The sequence below is a fragment of the Conger conger genome, chromosome 5, assembly GCF_963514075.1.
Source record: "Conger conger chromosome 5, fConCon1.1, whole genome shotgun sequence".
NCBI lineage: Eukaryota > Metazoa > Chordata > Actinopteri > Anguilliformes > Congridae > Conger > Conger conger.
The window spans coordinates 22,477,450-22,505,315 of record NC_083764.1 but is presented as its reverse complement, the minus strand read 5'-3'; the positions used below and the strand labels follow the sequence as shown (position 1 = coordinate 22,505,315).

Here is a 27,866-nt window from a genome sequence, read left to right as displayed (position 1 = left end):
GATAAGAAAGCATCATTTTGGACCATATCACTGGACCATATCGCATGAACATACTCATATGAAAACAGGTCATGACACAACAACGACCCATGCAAAGAATGCTCTAATCAGAATCAGAAAACTTTGCAGTACAGTTCAACAGTGTAGCCATTATATTAAATTCGAAAATACAATAATGCTGTTTGTTGACTGAGACATACAGCAATAAGTCAACATAGGTTTTCTCAAACTTACCTTTATCCATCATTGTATTGCCCAAAATATTTCTCAATATTCCCAGACTCCCATGCAACTATTCAGGACAACAGTCCCTCATAATTTATTTGTCTGTACACCCTCCCTACCTCACTACTATGATTAGCCATGTGTATACCATAGCTTATAATAGCACTTATGTATAGTTATTATAGTATTCGGGGTATTCTATGCTAGTTGGCATGCTGATGTATTCTTCACGGGTTCAAGTTGTATCTATGTGATCACTCTAGGACTGTACTTTCCTCTAGGTTCCTCAACGCACTTGTCCCTGGGTTTGATTTGCACCTTATTGTACGTCGCTCTGGATAAGTCCTTCTGCTAAATAACTGTAATGTAAGGTAATGTAATGTTGTGTGTGGGGTGAAACCTGATACCTCTCAATAAGACTCTGGGCCATTGATATATTTAGGCAGGGACCGTATGTGGACAGGCACAGGTTCGGGAAAGAGTGTGAATCCACTCACCGGGAAAGGCGAGCTGCAAAGCATGCTCAATAATTCAGCATGTGTAACTGACGTTCGCAGCGATGTCCTCACCATGCAGGACCGAGGTTAACTGCCATATTGTGAGGCATATCATTTGTTTCAACTCAACTTGATTACACAACGGTAATTGGCCACATCTAAATTGTCTTATCTTGGACTGTTGAGTGCAGTGTTACATGTTTGAAAACATTGTCAACCTAACTGCGAGAACTACGGAATGTGTAATGTATAAATGTAAGAGAAAAAAAAACATTGTAGGCTGGAAAAGCTTTGACTTGAGTGTGTATTTTTGTAGAGCTTTTCCAGCCTACAATGTTTTTTTTCTTATGGACTTGCACCCCATGTTTCACTGAGCAATTGAAGGTAGGTAGTGTCCATATTTTATTCGATCTAGAACTGTATTTTACTCATAAGAAAGTGTGATCTAGTTCTCAGTTGGCACCCCACTTGTTTGTTCTTATGCTTACATTTGTCCAATTTCTGCCCTTCTCTCCCTCTCTCTGTCTCTCACTCGCTCTCTCTCTCTCTCCACACACACACACTCACACACACACAGTAACAGCAGGCAGGCGTGCACACCCGCACAAACATCTTCTATCACCACCAGAGAACCAGGAATGACCGAGAGGCAGAGAGAGAGCGAAACAGAAAAACAGAGAGACAGAGAGAGCCAAAGAGGGAAAGCTCCCTAAGGAGAGGCAATTGAGACAGAGGAGAAGAGAGACGGAGACAGCACGCCATTCTCACTCGCTCTCCTCAGCCTGGTTCCCTGAGGAAGGCAGGAAGCAGGCATGGCGGAGGGGGCCGGCACCCAGCCCAGGGTGATGTTCCAGACGGCCGGCAAAGAGGAAGAGGAGGAAGACCCGCCGTACCGCCGTCTGGGCAAGCTGACGGTGAAGTACAACCGCAAAGACTTGCAGAGGAGGCTGGACATCGAGGAGTGGATCGACGGACAGCTGCACCTGCTTTTCGACTGTGAGGTGAGCTGCTGTCGGAGAGGGGAGTGGTGGATACACGCCGTCAGTCAAGGTGGGGGGGACACTCACAGGTCAGGTCTTTCCTAAGTGACCGGCTTTTGGGCGCTACTGAAGACGGATAACCCCGTTGCAGTGCGGTGTCATGCCATGGCAAGTTTTGCTGTGAATTCTTCACTGTGCTCCAGTGTCATATCTCCAGGACTTATCGGCCAATACTCCTGGGGTAGCCATGATTTGATTGATTATGCTTGAACATGATACCATACGCTCTTTTTGTTTACTTATAAAGAAACGTTATCTCAATCATGGTTTTGTGTGAAGATTTGAGGCTACTGTATGTAATGCTACCACTCTACTCTCTAAACTACTCTCAACTGGTGGAGCTGAATGATCAGTCAGTGTGACTTTAAAAGGTGAATGTAAGCACCTAGAGAACCGTTAGTTGTTCTGTTTTATTTGGTGGAATTTGCAGTGAAATACTAACCTTATACTGCACAATTTGGTCTGTGAAGGAATTATAGAGTATATTTGTAATTAACTAATAAGCTGTCTGTTGGACTTTGTATTGGGATTTTCCCACTGCTACCTTGCTTATCACAAACACATTAAATAATATTTGTCTAATAGCCCACAATAGCTATTAAGCTACAAATATTTACACCTATATATAACAGCTAAAGGAATCTTATGTAAGATAATTTATGACACTATATAAAATAGCTTATCTGAGAAATATTGCACAATGCCCTTCATTGTTGTTATGACAAATACTGTGAGTGGATAAATCACTTCCAATCCACACATTTTCATTTTGAATTTAAAATCAATGAATTAATATCAAATGTATATTTAATTAATGACTTGAAAGGTTGGACATTGACAAACCGCCCACCATATCTCAGAAACATATAGGCCAATGTTTGCTGAACCATTCTGGATCCACGTACCAATGAAAGTCCTTGTGCTAGTGACATCACACACTAGTTTGGTTTTTGGTTTGGTTACAAGTTCACAAAACCCTGGTAATAGAGTTCACACATCCCCTGGAAACTGGACCTATTTGGCAAAGCATCCCTGTGAGGCAGCATTTCTTATGGGCTGGAAACTGAGATTACTGCCCATGCAAACACAGCTACACAATGACAAAGCAGTACATGTGTGTGTGGGTGGGTGTTGTCTGTTGTGTGTGCATACATAAAGTACGTCAGGATTAATGGCATACAATGTAGTTCAATATACGTTTATTGCCAGTTTAGTGCATGATAGTAGGTGATATGGATCTCACTAATATGTTTTTTAATTTATTATTTCACATGTATTAGATCTCCATTAACATAATGGGGATACTTTTGGCAGCCAAGTGGTAGATAAGCGGAGATATGCTTTAAAAGGCACTAAGGCCATTTACAATGTATTGAATGCAAAGTTGCAACCGTTTATCGTGGAATAACAATTACTGCTCATGGCAAAAAATTAATTTGTTGAATAAATTAGTTTCTCTACCGGGTTGAGAAAAAAGCAACCAAAGGCAGTCAGTGTTCTGGGAGAAAAGGCTGCAGTCAGAGTTAAGCTGGGCCCCATTCCACAAACCACAGGGGTGACAATGGAGGCAGTGTGGTGTCTGAGTTTAGCCTCTTGTTTTAGTGTGACCCAGCCAGGTCATCTCTGGCCAACAGTAGCTGTAAAATCCCCCATAAATGATAAATAGTGTGTACCTGCTATATATACTGATACTGAATCATAAACCCTTCTACTCACTTTCAATTATGACAGTTTCAAACTAATTTGTTTTCCATCAAAAGTTGAATGCATTTCTTTCTTGTATTACTGAATCTAGATACGAATTACATGACAATGTGTTGGGAAATTATCCCTAAACTGAGAAATTTGCTGTAAAATTGCTTATGTCTAATTGGCAGGCTCCACTGAGGGAAACCAGGCTGAAATGAAAATTGCATGGTGTGAGATTGTGTGTACTTAACTGTGTGTGAACTGAGTTGTGTTTCCATAGAGTTTTGAATTCAAATACTTTTCTACTCTTTACCGAGTGTGTCTGGTGTATTGGAACCTATTAAATACTCCCACCAAACCTGACATTCTGGTCCTCCTGGTTGGCTCAATTGCACCAGGCAAGATCAATCAAGTGCAGAAAAGTATTATTATTAAGTATTTATCTACCATGGATAAAAATTCACATACTCAGTGATGGTATCTTTGTCTACTTATAAGCGTGATGACATAGACAATGAAAACTGTTAACGCCTAAAAATATAGAGGAAATAGTATATAGAATTATTGATATAGTTCAGTCAAATAAACTCTACAATTAAATACAGTAACTCTGTCATAAATTGATTATCACAGCTACTATATACTGATTTACATCACTTCTGAATAGAATCCCCTAGTTGATACATTAAAATTAAAAGGAGAAATGAGTACTTAACAACTTTATAGATATCATAAAAGTGGTAGTGCAGTAAGAAACCTGCAATGATTTCCAAGAAGCAGAGTGCATACATATGAGGTCACAGTCAGATCCTACAGTAATATTACACAAAGCTTTGTGAATATATTTCCTGTAGTTTATGCATTTGTAAATTCATAAGAACCAGAAGAAAGATGCAGAAAGGAAATTAACACAGACTCTCATTGTTTTCGGAAACAGTTGAAGTTATTCATCTTTGTTCGACTCTATGCCCACCACACACTCGTCACTCTTCAACCTTACTTTACTTGATAAAGGTCACCTCTCCTTGTTCCATGAGAACATATTTGCCATGTAAATCTAACTCACATCTCCTATTGGATTTCAGAATTAATGTAAAATTTCCCAGAATCAGCACAAATTTGAGAGCAAAACCACTGGGAAAAGCTGGAGTGACTGGAGCTGAATGGCTTATTTTATATAATATGTAATAGTGTGTGTCTGTGTGTGTGTGTGTATATATATATATATATATATATATATATATATATATATATATATATATATATATATACATATATATATATATATATATATAGTATTATATAAAATTGCTTGTTAATGTAAGTATTTAATCAGCCAGTCATGTGGCAGCAACTAAATGCATAAATGTGGCACCTGTTTTTTGGTTGATTCCATTGAATCATTAATAAATCACACTACTTTGCGCATGTTGAAAACTAAAGTTTATTTCAATAATGGTTTAATTTTTTAGTTTACAGCCTTTTTTGTGCATATTTATCAAGGGTGCCAATAACTATATACTATATACTATATACAGTATTATTGGATTTTTTTCACAGACCAAAAGTACTTGTGAAGAAACAGGTTTGTTTATTTGGCTGTGATGGAATCAGGTGTTTCTGTCTGCCAAGCATTAACTCAGATAACTTTTGCATTGAACGACCTTTTATACCATCAAACAAATGGCAGCAGACAATAGGTTTACAATGTTGCAAATTAACCTATGCTTCCATTGCAGATCAGATTCTTGGTCTTGATGCTAATGGTGTTTAGCCACCTTTGTCTGTGGTAGATGCCAATTGCCCACTGGTTCTTTTCTACAATTGATAGCTGTGAACTGTAAATGTGGTGGCACAGGTGTGGAGGTTCCTTTGTAACTATGATAATTAGGCCATCGGGTTAACAATTCTCTGATTCTGGACCATGTCTGCACTTTTCTATGTAGTCCCCCAATTCAATGTTTGACAGAAATTAACATAATGTCAAATAAATGCGCAATGTTTTGTATTTGGTTGCATATTCTTGCATGCCATGACTTCCTGATGTCTGTGACCTATCAACATCATCAGAGTCTGGATATCTTATTTTCAGGTTGTCCAGTGATACTAAAACTCTTGCATTTGAAAGGATCTCTATGGGATTTGGGGGATAGGACTAGATTGAGCTGTAAATCATGCTGATACACATTTGTTGGCTAAATGGTTTTAAGTCATCAAGGGTCCAAGGTATCAAATGAGCCTCAAACCATCATGCTGCTGATATGTAGATATTCAGTAAATATTACAAGAATGGTTTCTCCTGACTAATCTTCCCATTGAACTCAGTGGACAAACATATTCACGAGAAGCAACCCTTGATGTATCTACTGTATATCTAGTGATATCATTGATATTGTGCCCTTTTAATGACAAATGTGTTCCATACTATAGCATAAGCATAATTTCCAGCTCATAATTTACCATCAGCATAATTTACAGCTCAATCTAGTCCCACTCCCCCAGTTCGCATAGAAATCCATTCAAATGCAAATAATTTTACATTATGTTAATTTGTTTCAAACATTCAAGTTTGGTACTGCACATGAAAAGTTCTATAATTACCACATAGTGAAACCAAAATGTATGTTTTAACAAAAGCTCAGAGTATGCGCTTTGAACATATGTGAGTACAAACAGAGAAAATAAAACATAAAATCTGAAAAAGCAGAAACAGGCAAGGTGGTTCAAAACTTTTCAACGGAGGTGTATATACGTGTACAATATAATACATAATATTGCTGTAATAGTGAAGACATTCCAATCTGAGAAATTAGTCCATTCAAAAGTGGAATTCTGATGAAGTGGCTTCTGTTATTCCAGCTGAGTTTTACTTCATCCCAAATGGTTCTTTAGCAAAGCAGTTTTGTGGTCTACCATAAGGTCGAAATAGCTGTTACCATTTTCATAGCTTCATAGCATAGCATAGCATAGCATAGGTTTCACAGCTTTTTTCAGTTGTTATAATGTTATGGTTGTCATACTTTTCGTAGGCCTTACACTACGGTTGATTCTAGATTCCCTGTCAAGATGAAAATGTAGGGGAAAACATGTGTGGTGGTGTGGTGATAAGGGATGGTGTGATTGATTGACCGGGACACATGACCTCTGAATCCACAATCATCCTGGCACTTGAGCAGAATCTCTTTGATAAAATAACTAAACTGTGTGAGTGGATTATGTGTGAGATATCAGCTGGGAAAATCACCCTAGAAAACATGTATCTGCTAAAGCCAATAAATTATGTAGTGACTTTGGCAAATGCTGATTATTTTCATGTCAACTAAGAGTAAAGGTCGCACTGAGGGTGTTCTGTTGCCAAGTTCCTTGTGCAGAAGTCTGTCAGCCCCCTGTGTTGCTGTACTAAATTATTAAAGGACGTTTCTCATTTGCAACTGTAAAGGTCATGGCTTTCTGAGTCCTTCAAGAAGACAGTACCTATTTCTTAGGACAAGGACACAATAATCTTACATTATGAGTGCTATCACTTATTGCTCGATAGCAATTATTGTGTCTGTCACATCTAGTGCTAACCAGAAGCCAATCGCATGTGATTGTGAGATGTGTTCGAAGCATATCACAAGAACAAATGCAAATGCACATCCAGTACTGAACAGTCTGTCATACAGCAAAGCACCACAAAGCTGAAAAACCAAGGCTAAAGTATAAACATACAGCGCTGTGTTTGCCCAACATGACTTTAACATCAACATGCCTTCATCATGCTATTACATTGTGTACATATTAACATACACTCACCAAGCACTTTATTAGGAACATTTTTACTTTATTAAACCTACTTATTCATGCTATTATCTAATCAGCCAATTGTGTGGCAGCAGTGCAATGCATACAATGACGTAGATACGGGTCAAGAGCTTCAGTTAATGTTCACATCAACCATCAGAATGGGGAAAAAATGTGATCTAACCGTGGAATGATTGTTTGTGGCAGACAGGGTGGTTTGAGTATCTCAGGAACTGCTGATCTCCTGGGATTTTCACACACACACTAGTCTCTAGAGTTTGCAGAGAATGGTGAAAAAATCAGCAGCAGTTCTGCAGACAGAAACGCCTTGATAATGAGAGACGTCAGAGGAGAATGGCCAGACTGGTCAAAGCTGACAGTAACACAAATAACCACACATTGCAACAGTGGTATGCAGAAGAGCATCTCTGAACACACAACGCATCATAGCTCTAAGTGGATAGGCTACAGCAGTAGAAGTAAAAAAAAATCTAATAAATACCTAATAAACTGCTCACTGAGTGTATGGACCTCACCTCAACACCACACATGTAGCACCCACGTAGGTGATATACGGCAACAATTTTTAACACTCAACACACATTCACATATATTTTATTACAATGCCATTGAATTTCAAACAGGAATATCAATGATTTCAGTGACAATCACATTATTCAGGTTTTAAACTGTTATGTATCCCAAACCTCTTGTGGTCAGGGGAGAAGAAAATCATTGTTGTGCCAGTCCACACTCTTAAATCTAAATCTTTTGACTTTTAGAATGATACCCTCCATTTTCATAATAGTTTCTCTTGATCACTATGCCATCTGTTAAGGCATTTGGTGCTTCAATAGCAAAAGTATGTCTGAAATAAAATAATATTTACATGAACATCAATAATTGTCATACTGTGGAAAACTTTTTATGTACAGGTTTGTGTGCATGTGTATCTGAAGAGATTCATAACAAATGTAGCTTATATTTGATTAGACAGGTCAATTCAGACCATATTTGCAATTTGAAATTGAACACAAAATTATTACATTTGTGGCCTACCATCTACTATAGATAAAGTATATAATTACCATAATCCATATAAAGACACAAAACACAAATCTGGAGGGCACCGGCAGTGTGTGCCTTGCGCAGGTTGCTTACGAAAGATTGAAGTTTGTTTTAAGGACTCTACTGTCTGATTTGAAGGTTAAGGTTCCAAGAGCAGCATTACAGTATTAATTCATTAAGTCATGTGAATTGTATATTTTCCACAGCATGGGGAGAATATATAGCATGTAATAATGTGAGAACAGCTACATTAATGATGATTGCTCCACTTATAAAGAATAGTTCTCTGTGGCAGCATGGCCTGGAATTAGAAAGGCTCTTGTCTCTGTGTAGCTGTGGATCTGTTGTCATGGCTGCACGATCTGTCACAGGGGGGAAGTCATCCAGACTAACTCGTCTTGAACTATGTCTTTCAGTTTCACTGAAAAGAGATGCCTTTAAAAGCAGCTTTATTTAGGTAAGAAGACAGACTGTCTTTGTGTTGCAGGTGGAGGTACAGTATTTGTCTATGCACAAATTAAACATTCGCATCAAGATTCATTTCTTTTTTTCCAATTCAATTGAGTTCCAGGCCTTTCTGTGAATGAATAAAAATGTGAGCTGGTAGTAACTGTTTTCACAGCTGAAAGAAAGTCTTAACTTGGAACAAGAAAGAAACACAGAATTTCACAAGTGTTTAATTGTGTGGTAGGAGCTCTACTTTAATTGTGTGGAACAAAACCTTGTTCTTTTAAACTGGGTACTTTGTTGATGTTTCAGGTGATATAGACTGCTGCAGTCCTGACAATTGTCCGTAAAATGAACAACATGGGGGCCTAGATTGCTTTGCTATTCTGACCTGCACGCCTTTGTCAAGAGTCTATTTCAGCAGTTAGATTAACACCTTTTTAATCTGCCCACTTTGAATACATTCTCTGTTGTATTCCTCGTCACCTAGGCCAGCGAGGACGGACTCCCCTCAATAACTGGGTTCCTCACAGGATGAATTCCCACCAGGGAATTTCTTTCTCTCCACTGTTTGAGTACTTTTATCACTACTGGGGAGTTATTGAACTTCACTTGCTGTTTCACGCCCATTCTTTCTAATTTGTCCATTTTCAGTTTTCTGTAAAATTGACAACATAAAAAATGCTATTCATATAAAACAAATTGCATATTGGATATTGGATGAGTGACTGGTGCGTTGGGTTTCTTCCAAACCTTGGAGAACTTTTTGGTGACATATTTCTTGCCTGGATTCAATTACAATATGCAACATATTGTGCCAAATCTATCTTTCTGTATGAACATACTGGAATTAAATTCCAGTGTGTCCTTAATTAATCCTAATTACCTAACTGAACCCCACGATACAGTTACACAGTCGTAAGTACATTTATGTACTCTTAAAAAAAGTTATTTGGCTTGTCTCCATAGGGGAACCATTTTTCGTTCTTTATGGAACCCTCTATGATAAGGAAGTGAAAGCTGCATGATTGAACCAGATAGGGTGCGTCTATGGAGACACTATGGAGATTTTGGGAACCCTTTCTTCTGAAAGGGGAGTGATATGCGTTGCCTTCTTCAAACAGCTTTGAACTTCTTCTTGTCTCACTTTACCAATCTGCAGGAAGAGGACATCCCAGAGCTGGAAATCGATATCGATGTGCTCCTGGAGCTACCAGATGCTGATCAGAGATCCAAGCTGCAGGTGGGCTTATGCAGACAATGAGAATGTCCCTTTTCCGCAGTAAACGTGGGATCACCCTGCCGGATTTCAGACAAATTGCTCCTCATATACTGGTATGACCATCGAAAAGTCTGTGGAAAAAATTATGGATGGTCCATTGCATGTATTTGGGAGGGGCAAAGTGCATCTGTGAAACATAGCTGTGATTCATAATGGAGTTTAAAGCAACATAAATAAATAGATTAAAGAAAAATATATTCTTGGCAAGAATATCACAGATACCAATATCACATTATTCACATCTCTGTATATGTCAGTCCGGCAGTTGGATGATTACCACAGACATTTATTTTCTTTATTTCTATTTAACAATTGTGCAACACTATGGGAGCATGGGATTGAGATTAGAATGTTCACACCAATCACTGAATTTGAGTTCGAGGTCACTCTCTTTGCAGGAACTACTCCAGGAATGTGGCAAACCCAAAGATGTAAGTAAATGAAATGTGGCACAAGCAAACCGTCATATGGCCTGTATTCTTTGTTACTGTACAACACTGCTTCATAAAATCAGAGTCAAATGGATTCCTTTGTTCATGGAGCCTTCTTTGATAGGCAGTATGAGGTCATTGCAGAGTGTAAGTGCTTCAGTTTTTTACAACATAATCATCTATTCTTAAAAGACCGAATTCTCAATGATCTTTCGCCATACAGAAGTTTAAGGGTATATTCTTTAGTGGCATTGATATTTCATCACAGATTGTGTAGTGGTTCTGATGTCACTGCTGGTCTTCATTTACCTCTAGGATGTGTGCACTGTTTATTCTTATTAAGAGTAAAGCAGCCATCAACATTCATGAATTTATATGGGTGGAATTATAATTTGATATTATTTGGCGCCAGGATTATTAGCACATGGTTAAATCAGCCTGTAAGATATATGTGTAATGGTGCCAACCTAGAATTAAGTAGCTTAATCTATCTGTAACAGGACTGCATTGTAATCTGTCCTCATCCTGTTTTGATATCCCTGTTCCGCACCAATACACGGATATATCACAATCTGTCTTCACACAATTTTAACAACTCTGGCACTGTCTATGAAGCTGTCGGACATTTCGATAATCACACCACCCACTGTCTCTCCTACCTGTCAGGACTTCATTAACGGCCTGCTCTACCGGATCAAGGGTCTTCGGAAAATGTCAGGCACCCTAAGAAAATAAATGGGTTCACAGAGACATTGCCATGACAACGAGTTAACTGGCGACACAGACACCCTCCTGAGCCAGGAAGCCTGCGATAACAGAACTAACTGATGATGACAGCAATGGCTGTCTTTGCCCATGAAAAACACTCTCAGCCCCTGTGAAAACAGTCTATTTGAACTCCCTCTTAGTCGTGATTAATGGACAGTCTTAGCATTGTCAGCAAGGTCAACATACAGATGACATTATTTGTTGTCTTTTTACTTTTCTCACTAAAAGGAAGTAAAACATTGATTGTGTTGTCTGTTAGAAAACCTTTATGGGACACCTGTTTGTAACTAGCAAAGAAATACAATTGTTTTTCTATTTATATATTTTGTTCCCATTAGTATTATGTAATGTGTTAATGAAATAAATAGTTTTATGTATATCTCTCCGACTCTCTGCTTACTTTCACTGCAAACTGAATTCGTTCTTTGATTTGCTAGCTGTTGTGCAGGGATCATCAACTCTGGCCCTCAAATCAAAATCCAGCCCTGGTTTTATTTTCTCACAGGTAATTATTGCTACAGATTGGCCAGACTGTCTTCTCATCTACCTCCCAGGTAAAGGGAGGGTGGAAAACTAACAGTTCTTGGCCTTCAAGGACCTTTGAATGGCTTATTTTTCACCTCTTTTTTCTTTTCCTTGCTCTTGACCCGGAAATAGATCTAGTTACACCATCTCAACTGTTCCTTCTAGGAGCTAGAAGCAAGGACACATGAGCACAGCCTTTACAGAAATATTTATTTGGAAAGCTTGACGTATCAATGATTGACCTGTGGGTCCACCTCACCCCATCTGCCACTTCTGTAACTGACTGTCGGCTTCGGAGCCCCGGTATAGCCACGATACTTTGCCAAATCAAATGTAAGTCACTTTGGATAAAGCTAAATAATAACACATTATTAGTAACCCTGAATATACTGTATACATATGTATAACACACATTTCATAACACTTATAAATCTATACATTTCACAATTTTAATTGAAATACAATGAGCCCAGACCCAATCCTTTTTCATTAAACAGTAGAGAAAATGGGTTTTTAACCTGCTTCGCTGAAATTATTTGACATATCTTGTTCAGCAGGAAAAGGAGATTTCCATTTACTACTGAATATGCACCTGTAATTAAAAATGACAAGTAAATAATTTTGTCTTGACAGTGTCTTGACACTTTTTATTCGTCTTGTCTTCAAACATCCTTTAAAGCTTTTTCCTGGTTGTTAAATATATAACGAAACGATTTTGGCTGGGGTGATGTGTGGGTGTGTGGACTGTGGTCTATATGTGTGGAAACGTATACCTGTGAGAATGTGATGCTGTTTGGGTGTGTTGGTGGGGTGATTTCCTGTCTGCCTGCAGTGAAGTAGTAATGTGTGGGCGTGAGGTCATGTGGTGATGTCAAGATGTTCGGTGATGTGGATATAAACATGGATGTGTACAGCACGTACAGATGGCTCCAGAATTATTGGAATTAAAGGCTGTTGATAAAAACAACATGGATAATAATATATGTTCAAACATAAGGGAAAATGATATACTTTTATTTAAATGCATGTACTATCATGTTTCCATGTTTTTTATTTAGTAATCTATGTCAGGTGCCAAAATGTAAAGGTGCCAAATTTAAAGGTGCCAGAATTATTGGCACCTGAGGGGCTGTGAATAAAGGACTTATTAAAAAGTTCTGAGCTGATTGCCGTGACTAAAACATATATATCTTTTTAACTAATTAACATATATCTTGTGAGTGACCCTTTAACGTAAAAGAGTGTGCATGCACAGGATGCATGCTCAGGTCAAACAGTGTAACGTCTTGGCCTTGTCCGTTGCACAAACTCTTTTGAAAAGCTGAGCTAAACAGAAAAGGAGGGGGGATTGGTGGGGCCTGTCGCTGAGGAAGATGGTTTAATTCAGTGACAGGCCTCTGTTTGAACTTCTGCTTTCGTGAATCCAAATTTATGACTTAAGAGACACGAGTTTGCTTGTCCGCTGAATTTATGCAGTTTGCATGTAATCTACCTTTGGGCCTTGATAAGCCCTAGTTTAAAAGATTGTTCTGGAAGAGAACTGTGTGTACTGGAATGTCAAATGTAAAACATATGTATATCAAAGAAAAAGACTGTCCTACTACTAAAACTTATGTTAAATGAATGTATATAGTTTGTATTATGGCATTGTGACCTTCGGCAGAACAGCCCCCCTTCCTATGACGAGTTTTGAAGAAGGTATAAAGATTAAATGACCAAGAGATGTTTCGTTTTTGTCTTGTGCAGTACTCTTCTGCACCAGCCCCGGACTTTGACTCTTTTCCCAAGAACCGACCTATCAGCACCCCTAATATTTATTGTGAAATTGGCAATACATTAACTAAAATTTTGATTTAGTTAATCTCGGTCTAAAGGAACTATATTGTGTCATTCCATTGCTTCCTGTTTCACTAGAGGAAATGAGGTAACAAGCATACAACATTCCTTTGTCAACCATAAGCATGGGAAAAACCAAAGTTGGGTAATGGGTACAAAATATCCAAGAAAGTTCAAACATAATACTTAGCACTGTAAGGGCAATAATTAAACGTATAGAATGGTTGCAAACTTAATAAAAACAAAAAACATAAAATGGCCTCCATACCAAAAAACTCTTTGGAAGGGTGGCACGGAGACAGCACAATTAAGCTAACAAAACTAAACATCTTGAGTTTGCCAAACCTCATTGGAATTATGACTGGAAGAGAGTGCTATGGTCAGATGAAACGTTTTGGCCATAATCAACATGTGGCAAAATGGAATGCATACAAGAAGAAGCACCTCATACCTATTGTGAAATATGGTGGTGGGTAATTGGTGTTTTAGAGATGTCTTTCTGCCAGTGGTCCAGGGGCACTGTTTAAGATCAATGGCACAATGAATTCAACAAAGTACCGTGAAATATTGGCAGTAAATCGGGTTGCCTCTGCTAGGAAGCTGAGTCTTGATCATAGATAGATAGATTTGTGTCCAAAGCATAAATGTATAGCGCTTTTAACAAAGGGGCTTTGTCACAAAGCAGCTTTACAGAGAACCGGCTCCACAAGAGTATGCCTAGCGCAACGGTGGCAAGGAAAACCTCCCTGGGGCAGGAAGAAACCTTGAGCAGAACCTGACTCAGTAGCGGAACTCATCTGCCGCTGGTTGACACCGGTTTGTTGTAAATATAAACTATAGTATAGAATTTTAAGTCCAAGAAGAGATGACTCTGGTCACGAGGGATGGCAGGAACACCAATTATTTAACAACATTTATTTAAGACTTTGGTTGATTCCATTGAATCATTAGGAAAGTGCACTAATTTACACACGTTGGAAAATAAAGCGTATGTCAATAACTGTTTTATATTTTAGTTTACATTTTTTGTGCATACTGTACATAAACAGTGCCACTGTATATGTACAGTACATTCATCTAATTTTCTGTCTTGATTTTTACTCTGAATAGGCTGGCAAACATGGTTTATGGTAAAATAGCTCCCTCTAATGGTTGTCAGTGGAAAGGTTGTGTAAAAGTGGGGCCTGTCCCTAACTGCATGGAAGAGCTCAGTTGAATCGTTGGTCCTCCCCAGCTGTCTGGCAAGTAGCAATATGGCCCAATTTCACTCACAAGTTCACCTGGACCTCAAATAAATATTCTAAAAGAAAGCACATCATTTTCCATCACATTATTGGCATTTGGCAGACGCTCTTATCCAGAGCGACGTACAACAAAGTGCATACCCATAACCAGGGATAAATTATGTTTGAGTATGAATGATGATGATGATGCACTCAGTGACTTGTGTAGAAAGACACTGGGCTCTGGTTAGAGAGTTTTTATGGTGAAGACACACTGAAGACACCATTCATTTTCAATGGGAGGCAGTTGCGCCCCCGCAAAGCATGTTGGGATTGGTTGCGGCACAGGGCTTTCCGGGCAAGCAGTGTGGGGTGGAGTTAAAAGCTGGCTAGCTTGTTATGCTGTAACATTCACCACAAGTCTCATGTTAAACAGAAGATTACTTGCTCTTATCAATAGGCTACAAATGGTAACATATTTCTACATTGCACCAATCGCCACAAGCTCCTTAAATGAATCCATGCAAACAATAATAAAAACAATACTACGTAATGTCCCTATAAGTGAAAATGTAACCTAGTTCATATGAAAATGTTCATGAATAAAGTACCCCTTTCCACAGTCTCACAGTACACATAAAAATAATGCAAGAATATTGGCAGCTCAAACCACAAATGCAATCTTACATTTTCAAGATTTTTCGGTCTTATTAAAACTGGAGAATGAAAACATAACATTGAAATCAGTTGAAATTGAACAAACACCACTGTCTGTCAAAAAATTACATTTACATTTTTGTCATTTGGCAGACGCTTTTAATCCAAAGCGACTTACAAGTGCATAGGTTCTTCCACAAGTCAAAGCATCACATCCATAACTAGGAAAATACACATGGAATGCTGTTCTAAACATATAGTCGTCCTCATATATGCAATTTTTTTTCTTTTTTTTGGGGTTAGACAAGGAGGATAGGGATATCAGAAAGGGGGGGGAAATCAGGAGGGAGGACTAAGGTAGAGTTTAAAAAGGTGTGTTTTGAGTCTGCGTCGAAATAGGGGGAGGGATTCTGCTGTCCTGACAGTGGTAGGCAAGTCATTCCACCACTGAGGAACCAGAACGGAAAACAGGCGTGAACATGCAGCTCGACCGCCAGGTGCACGTAGAGAGGGAACCATAAGGCGACCAGAGCTGGCAGACCGAAGTGGTCTAGCTGGGGAGTAGGGAGTGATCAAGGATTGTATGTAAGGTGGGGCAGTCCCCTTAGCAGCCTGAAATGCCAACACTAGGGCCTTGAATCGGATGCATTGTACACCCACAAGTGGCCGATAGAGGGATGCGTGTGTGGTTCCAGGCGGTTTTGCTGCATGCAATGACAATGAGAGTTTTGCATTCACTGCTTTTGTTTAATGATGCTTTATATTTGCCATAAAACCGGTTTTATTGTCTCCTGAGTCCAGTGAGAGGTAGGCTATAGGACCCTTTGCATGGGTGGAGCTGTTATTACATTATATGTCTAGCTGATGCTTTATACAAAGCAACTTAAAGTTGAATTGACTAAGCAGGAGACAGTCCCCCCTAGAACTAAGGGCTAAGGGGGTTAAGGGCCCAAAAGTTGTACGGTTCTTATTGTGGCTACAACGGGGTTTGAACCACTGACCTTGTGGGCCCCAGTCATGTACCCAGTCATGTACCTTAGCCACTAAGCTACAGTCATACAATTTATTGTCACAAGTGACTAAGTGTGGTTTGACAAAGAGGCTGGAAATCTGGTTGGTTGCAGTAGGAAATATGCAATAGCCAATGACCTTAATTGTTTCTGTATCATGTTACTTTTCTTGCAGCCCATTATTGTCACAGTCTGATGGTGCTCCCAAACCAAAAGCAAAGCACTGGCCAGCCTGTGAACATCATGCACAGCAAGGCCCTCCATAGAAAATGAACGGAATGCGTTGCGTGCCAAGGTTGGTTTGTGAGCACCTTAAAGGTGGTAGGTGCTTTCCCCATATTTGTTACAAGCTTGCTGTTGGAAATGTGAACACTGTATTCTGATTGGCTTCCAAAGAATTTCCAGGCACATGTGTCACCTCAAGTGAATTCTGCTGCCGGGGACACAGAGATTAAAGAACTAAGCCAGTATTGCCCCAGGGAACCTCCCAGATCAACCTGGAATTAGGGGAAAGAAAAAGGCGGTTGCACCCAACCCTCAAAAGTCAAGTTTTGGCCTCTGTCAACGGTAACCTTTGGATGATTATTATAGACATTTTTATGAAATTGCATGAGGGCGTTAATGCCATTACAGTTCAGATGCTTTTCCTTTCATTCGTCCTGTTGCTTTATGTTGTACTTGCTCGCAACAGGTTGCAACCTGAACTTACAGCAACCTGCCACAACTCATAGTGTTAAAACCAATCTGATGACAGTGTTTGATGAGAACCAGCCTGCACCTTCACGCCTAGAGCCTTTCAAACATAGGTCCAAACTCAGGATGGGACCCAATCCCTGAACCAAGGAGCATGAGCTCATACCCAAACAAATGACCAATGGTGTGACTTGGACAGCATCACCATGCTGAGATCCATGAATAATGACCTTGGAATTATAAGGTTTGATCTGCATTCGGATTAATTTTGAAACATCGAGCTTCAAGGCTAACAGAACAAAATTGTTCACAGATCAAAATGACAAACACCTTAAAAGTACTCAAAATCCTACCAAATCATGCTCTATAGACAACATATTTATGACACATATTTATGACACAATATTTATAATTCTATGAAGTTTTCTCTGAAAATGGTCTGCAGGCAATGAAGTCTCTCATTTGCATGTGTGCATGTTTAAAATCCGCCTCTGTAATAATTTCTATGAATATTATTTCTATGAAGACTAATATTTATATCCACATCCTGAGGTTATTTCAGGTTTGTTTACAAGCATGTGGTCACAAAAAAAACCCTCATAGGTGAAACAGATAAGCCTACAGAAGTGTGAGGATTTGCTGATGTAACCACAACATATATTGCTTTTGAAGCCACTGTAGTAAACATATAGATTGTTAGTTTTAAACAGGCAGTTCACCGAAAGAAGAAATTAATGTATGTTTCCACTTACTCAGAGTATGATCTATCCATCCAGATAGTTTCACTAAAATCTTTTACAGATGCTGTTCACCGTAATATAATGGACCTCTTCTGGTAATCAATGCACCAAAAGAAACTTTGGTCTCTTTCCAAATATAATGCCACAATTACTGATGAACATCAACAGAGCTCAAAAATGCACATTTTAATGGTGAACTATTTCTTCTACTGCTGGCACTCGCCAACTGTGTCTGCGCAAGCAAATGTTTCCACCAAAGCTCACTAGTATTATGGGGCAAGTGTCCATTTTCAGTGTATTGTGCATTCAGTGCATTGAGTCTTTTCAGAAAATGTATTTCTGAGCCCCAGACAGATGTCTGGTAAGATATTTTACTTGTTTGTTTATATCCTTGTCCTGTGTAACATTGTTTTCACCTATTGTGAATTTATGCAGTTAGATATTAACTGAAGTGACTAATTGTACGTTAGTACTTTGATCAAGGCTATAGTGGCCTTCAAGTTATCAGTTGCCCAGTTCCTTAACTCTTGCTATGCCAGGATGCTCCCCTTATGAAATGGGATTTTGTAAATGAGAGGCCAGATCATCCTCAGTAGATCACAGCTGTTGTTCAGCCACCTAAGCAACCGCATAAACTACGTAGTGTAAATATAGTGTAAATTTCACACATACTAGTCTCTAGATTTTGATATAAAAAAATAAAAAATCCAGCGAGCAGCAGTTCTGCAGACAGAACGCCTTATTAATGAGAGATGTCAGAGGAGAATGGACAGACTGGTCAAAGCTGACAGGAAGGTGACAGTAACAGAAATAACCACACATTACAACATTGTGTGTTCAGAGATGCTAACTGTAAGTGGATAGGCTACAGCAGTAGAAGCCTAAAAAAATAAATCTAATAAATACCTAATAAAGTGCTCGGTGAGTGTATATAGAGTAAAATAAAAATACATTTTCTTTCAAGATTGCTTTTCACCCGAATTGCTCCAGAAAATACAATCTTTAGTAAAATGGCCATCATAGAACAGTTTAATCTCCTTTATTGGGAGCAATCCAGCAAACAAAGGTTGGGGACATGTGGCATTGTTATAACCCCAGGTTGGGGTGGGATATGAAGACTTCATAACCTCCCCAGTACTATTTCAGCTGTTCTATGCCTTTTCATGCAAATCTTGAGACTTTTTGAAAAGCTATCATGGGTATGACTGCTAACCAGCTGGCCAACTAACCACTGTTAATTGCTTTAAAAAACCTTGATCGGCTGGAAGGATATTTCAAGCAATGGTGACTGATTTCCTTACTATATTTCATGACTAGTTTTACTGCAGTAAAACATTTTCTAGTCACTTTCTTTTTGGCTTACCTCTGGTCGTGTGCTAGGCATGTCAAAGCATGGTGAAATGTCATGACATCCATCATGCATCACCCAAAAGATCAGAAAAAAACCCATTTCAATTTCTTTTGACATATCACCCACCCCTATCCCCAGGTCCCTGTCGTTTTACCCATGTCTCAACAAGAGTAGCTTTAGGCTCCTCAGCCAGATCCAGGAGACCGGCCTCCTTTCTGGGGAATGTTTCTAGCCTGAACGCCTTAAATCCCCACCACAAACTGGAGCCGGCCCAGTGCAACACAGACTCCACTGACAAGAGGAAATTCCACAGCTGGATTTGTCTTTCTGCTATATCCCAACACACCGACATCCCTCTGTCATATCCTTTTTAATTTGCTTATAGTGTTCCTCTGGGGACACCCCTGTGCTCTGATCTGAGGAGAGAGACACGTCACATTTGGATGGCAACAAGTTGTCTGTGGGAGATGTGGTACCGGCAGGCATTAGTGCAATGGTAACCCAAATGACTCTAGCTGATAAGCATTTCTTGAGGTCTTTAAAAAATACTTAATGAAAATTGTTGATGGTGGACCCCTGCAGTTTGAGAGTCAGTAGATGGTTTCTGGAGGATGTTGATCTTACTTCTTGTCCTGGCTTTGAGTCAAGTCCTGGCCTCCTGCCATCTATACATGAGTATAACGTGCTGTCTCCAGGTAACTCTTAACAGGAGGCCAGGGTCTTAAATCACCACTGATGGTGTCAAATAGGGAATTCTATTAATGATATAAGAGTTAGCCTCCATCACTCATGGCTGCCATTATTCATTACCTGGTACGGTCCATTCCTGCTCTTTTGCTATGAGCAAACTAAAGATTTGAGTATGTGGGACTAACCCATTTGTATTGGTTAATCAAAAAGTGTTTTTTTATTACGTTATCTCTATTATTAACTCTATTTTGTTTTATTTGACACAGTAATGGTACCTGTTAATGAGTTGTGTTATTTCCAGTAAAACTTTCTTTAAATCATGGACAACGTTAAAATAGATTTTTAAAAGTGCCTTATTTAAGCCAGACAAATTGTTTACTACTCAGAGTTACAGTACAGTTATAAACCTATCTGTTATATAAATATCCACAACACATCCACATCCCAACCCTAAAGTCTTCATCAACTTCATCTCATGATTGCAATGAATGCATTTCTTGTGATTATATGTGTGAAATTAGTTTAGATCATGCTTGATTTAGCAGTTTGTATCAAAGTGTTAGCCATTTGGTTGCTGAATAGCGTGTTGTGGGAGAGGGACACAGGGGTACAAGTACCTGCTGTCTATTGTCTGGTGGGTTTTTTTGTGAAGAAAATGACACAAACTGCCTGTCTTTCTTTACTGAGTCAATTTTCTATTTTGAATTTCAAAAAGACATTTATTTTCAGCCAAAATATTTAGGAAAAGTTCTGCAAAGTTCTACCTTTACAAAGTAATTTTAATTTAAAAATCGAAATGCCCCATGGTGTTGCCTCTGGCCTTTCTAATGTTAAGTGCATTCAAAATGACCATACCTGTCTCCTACTTTTAGTGGTTACTTTCAAGCAGTGGCTGGATATGGATGGGATTGGCTTCAGTCAAATGTTGGTTCAAATGTTCAGTCAAATATTGTGACAGTTTATTTCATGCTCTTTATTCCTCTAGAACCTTTGGGAGGTCCATGCACAAGGCCAAATTGACACTCTAGTAAAAAAAAAAAGTATTAAGAAAACTTTCAGTAATAAAATAAGATCCCACAAACGTAAAGCCTTTGGTATTACATGATGGTTGCTCTCTCAACCATGACAAAGGGACTTGAGGTGGGATCAGGTGAGCTGAACGTTCTAGATTTCTCCTCCTGTCTGGAACTCCAGCTGCAGTCATAGTGGCACCATGCAAGGGCCTTCCTGCATACCACCGACAGGGTGCTCTGTCACCCTGCTGGACACGGTAGCAGGTATTCTTGTCACAGTTGGCTAATAGGGTAACCCAGACTAAGCGGAACTTGGCCCGTGGTTGTGGATAGTGCACTAACTGGAATGTTCAGAGCTGTCATGTGCAGAGCAAGCCAAAAGCTCATTTCCCCTCATGCTGTTTGGAGTATGCTGTGATATACTGTTGTTTCTAAAAAAATAGAGTTTAATCTTTGATTGCTGATCTCAAATGGACAGCTGGACCTCCTTGGGATTGTTGAGACTGTGCACATGGTGCTGAGATCAAGAAGCATGCAGCTCATGGAGGAGAATTCAGTGTGCTTCTGCTTGAGGATCAGAGTCCTCTTCTAGGCACGGAAAATTTCAGCTTCATAGCATCCTGGTTCACCTCAGGTTTGCTCTTTACAGAGACGCAGACTGTTCCGGAAGGTTGTTAACCTAGGCACTCGGTCCACTGTCACAGTCCTGTCAGAGCTGTGGCAGGACCTGAGGAACCATTTTGCAACCCGAGACATTGACCGTGTTCAACCTGTGAATGACATCAGACAGATGACGAATCCTAAGTTTCCCTTAATACGAGTTTTGTACTTTATGTAGATGTAGATTGATATTTGCAAGAAATTTACATTATTTTTGTGTTTGATCAATTTTGTGTACATTGATTGGCTCCTTTAAACTTATTTGCTTTGAAAATGATAGCAGAAAGTAATTTAGCATCATGTTTTGTCTGAAATGCATCACTCGCATAAGAGAGAATCATGGGTTACACAGGGTAAGTGACGCGCACTGAAAATGTTGTGAAAGATAACAGTCTTTCTACTTGGCTGTCTTCAGTTTCCCCCAGCTGAGCATATTCCAGATGACAATCTTGTGAGTTTGCCTGGGTTCACGCCCAGCTCCTCTAAGCAGACCTCACAGTGGGCGTCAAGTTGTTTATAGGGAGGGAACTGGAACGTATTTTGGATGCAAACCAAATATGCTGAATGTCCATGCAGCTGCGAGAAATATTTTTTCATGTTAGATTTCTTTTGTTTTGGAGCAAAGTGTGGGCTTGCTCAGCCTTCACTGTCATTTATAAGCCTAAACAGCATTTCCCCCCCCTTTAGTCTTGGTTCGGGGCAACTCTTGGCATGAAGCGACTTTTAAGCGACTCTTAACTGTGAAGTAACTTTCGCGGGGACAGTAAGCGAGAGGTGGGGAGAAGCATACGAGGGTATGTGAAACATAACAGGATGAAGGGTGACACATTTGTGAGTCAAATCAGCACCGTTCGGCTGAGTGCGCGGGAGAAACTGGCTAAGCAGCTCCCGGATAACTGTGTCGGGGACTGAGGCAGCTGCCCAGGTGAAGCCAGTATAGCGGTGCATTTGCTGAAGTCTAAGGACTGACCACGGCCATTTCCTCAAGAGTAAAACTGGCCCAGCTCAATTGAAAAGACTTTGGATCGGTTTTGGTCTGGTAAGTGAAATGCACTTTCTATCAGCATGTTTGGGAAAGCTGGGACAGATATTAATCCACAGCTGTATGGTGGTTTGTCTGTTGTTTACGGAGTTGGAGCACTATGTCAGTCCAAGGAAAATGTTTGCTTGAATTGGCTTTACTCACACTATAAATATTGAATATGGCTTGAAATAAAATATCTTGCTTTTTTCTTCTTTTTTTCATTTGGCTCCCAGGTGTTTAAAAAGCTAAACAAATATTTGTAATAAATGTGTCCAATTAAGAGGAAAATTGTTTTCTAGGATGCATCGATGGCACATTCATATAATGAAATGAACATTGTTGATTGTTATTTTGAACTAAATACTTAAAAAACTCCTGCAGTGAGAGGTGATAAGTGAAAACATTTGGAGTGAGGGTTTAGATTGCAATGTAGTGTTCATGGCCCTTTAAGGCAGCTGATCTCTTTCAGCCACGAGGAGCAATTGCTCATATTTTAAATCCTGCCTTCGTTATTATTACTGGGTCTTTTTGCCCTATAAGTCCACAGTCAGGATACTTGTAAGGACTGATTTCTTCTCTTCTTAGTACATACGATTTCCTAATAAGGCAACATTAGCCTTTTTACTCACTACAAACTCTAATCCACAGTTACACTTGGCTTAATTTAATTCAGCAGGGGAATTTACTTAAAGCTATTCAGTGCCTTTCTCAAGGATGCACTGCCAGCATCCTTCCCTCAGTGAAACCAACAACCTTCTCTCAACATGGCTGCATCCCCAAACCCAACTCCAACCTACTATTTTACCATGCATGGAGGAGTTTTATGATGTTAGAGCCACACACTGACAGGTGTTCCTCAGTGCCTTACTAATAGTTGGAATTCTGTTCAGTTTATGATGGGAATATCAAGAATACACTGCATTTTTAAAATGTGCTAGTTATTTTCATTTACCATCATGTACAGCGGGCTCCAGAATTATTGGCACCCTTAATAAATATGCACAAAAAGTGCAAGTAAATTATAATAGTTATTGACATAAACTTTCTTTTCCAGCATGTGTAAGGTTGTGCACTTTATTAATGATTCAATGAAATCAACCAAAAAGGTTCTACAATTATTAACACCCCTGGTTTACTACTTTGTGCAAACACCCATGGCAAAGATGACAGCCCAGTTTGCCGCCAAACATGTGGATGGCATGTATGGCCAAAACGTTCAATTTTGGTCTCATCTGACCATAGCCCTCTCTTCCGGTAAAAATTCCATTTAGTTTTGGTTTTAGTTTAGTATTTCCAGACGCTTGGCTTTGTTTATTGTGTTCAGTACGGGCTGTCATTGTTCACCTTTCTAAAGAGTTTGCTGGTATGGAGGTGCCATTTTATGTTTTTTTAGACTTACAATAAAACCACAAAGTTCTATTTGTGAACATGTAGCGTGAATCCCCAACACCCGCTCCTCCCCACCTTAAAAGGCCAAAAGTCAACATAACCAAATCTGAGACCGAACATGGAGACAGCCATCTTGCACTGTGAGAGGGGGAGGGAGTGTTTGAGTGCCTCTCGCAAATTTGCTTCTGCTATAACAACTGAGGCAAAAGGGCACAGGGCTCTAATCATCTGCCATCTCTGCAGTGAGTTACAAGATAAAGACATAAATCGGTTTAAATGTGACCTATTCCTCTGATGTGTATCCTGCCCTGCAGTTCCTAGATCTAATTGTTGTTCCTGTCATTATCAAGGCTAATGGTTTTCAACACCTTCCTGTGTGCGTGGGTATGCATTAGCACAGACATGTTTTTCCTGTCCTCCAGTATTTATTTTATTTATCAAAATACTGGAAAAGCAGTGCTGAACACATAAATAATTTGACCCCAGTTCAACCTTACTGAGGCACCCAAAGCTATATGCAAAACTTGAGGAAAGGTTTTGGTTGGACATACATAGTGAATAAAATCTCTATTTTTCAGCCTGTAATTACCTGGTATTTGCTGGCAAAGTAACTATTTTGATTTCAGAGATAAGTACTGTGAAACAAATTACTTGACTTATTGACTTTGTCATAGTACTTACCACTGAAATTAAAGTAGTTACCTAATAATTACACAAGTAGCTGTGTATTTACCCAGTAAATACTAGCTAATTAACGGGCTGTAAAATAAAGCATCACTAAATATATCTTCTGACTCAATGTTTCACAAGGAAGGAGGCAGAGCTAATACCGTCCAGTGTTTTCCATTTGTTATCTTCAGACTTGGCAGAGCCAGGTATTGCCACACTCTGTCACTCTGCAAGGGCATCCTGAGGGAGGGAGAGGGAAAAAAAGGGAAGAGAGAGGTTATAATTGTGTGGAAGAGAGAGAGTAAATAAATAAGGTGAGAGAGTGAGGGAGAGAGGAGAAAAAATAACATGGTTATGAATGGGGGTGAAAGAGGAAGGGAACACAAAAAGATCAAACAGGAGAGGGAGACAGAGAGGTATAGAGCGTCTAATACTGATAGACCCTGGTATAAAATCCAGCTATGACCAGCTACCAACTGTTTCAAAACATAGCCTGGTCAAACCATGTTGAGTATGGAGCTGGTCTAAACCGGTTAACCAGCTACCTGCTATTTCCAAACCTAGCTTGAGCTGCTTTTTTTTCAGCAGGGGAGGGAAGGCCAGCTCTGGATGGTACCATTATCCCTCGGGACTGGGCACTGTAGTCGATTCAGCCCCTCCTGGGAAGGTAGCTGTGGGATGAGAAATTATTTGTGCTGCTACAGTAGGAAGAAGCAGGGACTATTTGAACTGCCGTCCTATCTCACTGCACCAAGGGAGGAGTTAACTCTACTTTTCCAGGCAAGCAGCAGCCTGCAGTGAGAGAGCTTACTGTATGAGTTGGTGTGGGTGTGTCGGTCGGTGTTCCTAGCACCTGTGTGTGGTCGTGAATGTGTTTGTAGGAGTTTTTGAAGGAGTGTGTTTGTGTGCTTTGTGATATACTAAACAGTTAGGTATGACCGCCTGTGGTTTTCAATCTAAGTGGGTGGAATATAAGGGAGACAGAAGCCAAATTTCACGCGCAAAGGACGTGAAGCAGTGAACAGCACAGGTGAGGTTAGCCTGTGTGGTGCAGACGTGAATGACCATCAGCGGGGGCAGACATGGGGATTTTGGAACGTAGCTGGTGCAGCCTGCACCAAAAGAACCGACATTCCCAGCTGCACCCACCCACCTGCCCTCTCTGACTGGACAAGACGGTACCTGTAGCCGGGTGAGAGGTGAGAAAGTAACCGCTGCCCTGTTCTGTGTTTTGCTTAATCTCATGTAGATTACTTGTTGATTATACATGAGCCGTTTCCATCACTGAGATTATGGTTCAAAGGGTGAAATCGTATCAAATTGCGACTGTTGTGCCAGATGCGCTTTCGATATTGCTTCAGTTAGTGCTTTATCCTGGTTTTCAGCATTCTTATGGAAATTTGTGACTATAGTGTGCCTCTCGCTAGGAGAAACAGTATAATGGGGGTGAAAGTCCATGGGAATGTGTACAAACAGGGAGCAGCTAGCGGCATCTCAATCTTCTGTTCTATAACATTGAAATATAAAGCAGTAGACACACCTGGTGTCTAAACAACACATTTACAGAACAGGTTTTCTGTATTTCCCCAAAAAGAGAAGCCTGTTTATAATTTTTTACAGTGTAGTAATCAATGTAACTTTCTGGAATAAAAATATTTGTGAGATTTAATATGTGTGACTTCAAAATTCTCATTTCAGCTCTGAGACAGCCGTTTCTAAACTGAGAGCTTCACCAACAGGTTTGAATTAGCATAGCTATTGTGACTATTTGGGCTTAGTCACAGCCTGGGAAGGAGAATAAGAAGAGAGGGGGAGAAAAAGAGAGAAGAGCCAATACCCAGGCAATCATGACACAACAAGTTCTATCAAAGTAAACAAAAAAATGGCTAGTGTCCATATTTTATAGTGGGTAAATACATTATGTCAACTTTAAGCCAGATTCTCTCGTGCCTTTTACTGTAACTATGCAAAAAACTGATGTTTGTTTTGGTTTTTTAGGAAGATGAAAGGTAGATTGAGTGAGCTGACGCGAATGGAATATACACGGTTGAATAAGAACTACTTTCAAAATTATGAAAATCCTGCCAATTTTCGTACACAAGGAAACAGTGACGAAAGGGAAGAGATTTCATTTACTGCATTTACACTGGACGCTGCTCAGGGTAGAAGGCAAGGGGCATGACACACTTTGTTAATCAATAAAGCTTTCAGAAGTCCATCCATTCTGTCTTTGCGAGCGCAGCCTGGTGATGCTTCGTTATCTACCCTAAGGGAGACTGTTTAAGGGCCAGTGCAAGTCAGGGGGTATCTTTAATTATACAGAGTGCGGGTGTTTCTTTACTGCCTGCGGCATAAAAACAAGCTTAGTTAGACTTTTTGGTGGTACTGGTAGTGGGGGAGGGGTGTTTAGAATAACCATAAAAGAGAAAGTAATCTGTGACTTTACATGGTGGGGTTTATCACAGATCAAAGGCAAGAATGTAATTGGTGATGATAAGAGATATGTCAACACTGTGTGTTTTCAATCAATCAATCAAACTTTATAGGTAATCAAAAGTTAAAAAGAAAGCCCCAATTGAGCCAATTTGCAATAAGCTAAAAATTATTCTATGATCCCTCAAAAGGATGTTTACAAGGCACCATTCAAAACATACTCATCCATTTGTGTTTCGGTTGTTATGAAACTCCATGGACTGGAATATCTATCAGTATCACCAAGCACTTTATTTGGTATTTATTAGATTTATTATTTAGCCTTCTACTGCTGTAGCCTATCCACTTAGGTTATGATGCATTGTGTGTTCAGAGTTGCTCTTCTGCATACCACTCTTGTATTGAGTGGTGATTTGCGTTACTGTCACCTTCCTGTCAGCTTTGACCAGTCTGGCCATTCTCCTCTGACGTTTCTCATTAACAAGGTGTTTCTGTCTGCAGAACTGCTGCTCACAGGATTTTATTTTGTTTTTTGCACCATTCTTTGCAAACTCTGGAGACTAGTGTGCGTGAAAATCCCAGGAGACCAGCAGTTTCTGAGATACTCAAACCACCCTGTCTGCCACCAACAATCAAGCCACAGTCAAAGTCACTTAGATCAAAATTTTTTCCCCATTCTGATGGTTGATGTGAACAATAACTGAAGCTCCTGACCCGTATCTA

At 39.7% G+C, this 27,866-nt stretch overlaps 2 protein-coding genes across 3 annotated transcripts in view; both read left to right on the top strand.

Moving 5' to 3' along the window:
- Positions 1-1,303: 1,303 nt before the first annotated feature.
- On the top strand, positions 1,304-11,517 carry LOC133129412 (protein phosphatase 1 regulatory subunit 14B-like). The gene is made up of 4 exons (XM_061243482.1): positions 1,304-1,723; positions 9,912-9,992; positions 10,430-10,462; positions 11,129-11,517. Exons 1-4 carry the CDS (start codon positions 1,535-1,537, stop codon positions 11,195-11,197), a joined length of 372 nt encoding a protein of 123 aa, XP_061099466.1. The 5' UTR covers positions 1,304-1,534; the 3' UTR covers positions 11,198-11,517.
- A 10,935-nt stretch (positions 11,518-22,452) lies between these two features.
- The window catches only part of LOC133129181 (serine/threonine-protein kinase PAK 5-like), a 29,299-nt gene continuing 23,885 nt past the window's right edge, over positions 22,453-27,866 (top strand). The window contains exon 1 of one of the 2 annotated variants that reach the window (XM_061243089.1): positions 22,453-22,667. The gene's annotated coding sequence lies outside the window, so the exon portion shown is untranslated. Of the gene's footprint in view, positions 22,668-25,579; positions 25,910-27,866 lie in introns of those variants that run through there. The other variant, XM_061243090.1, reaches the window with a different exon arrangement.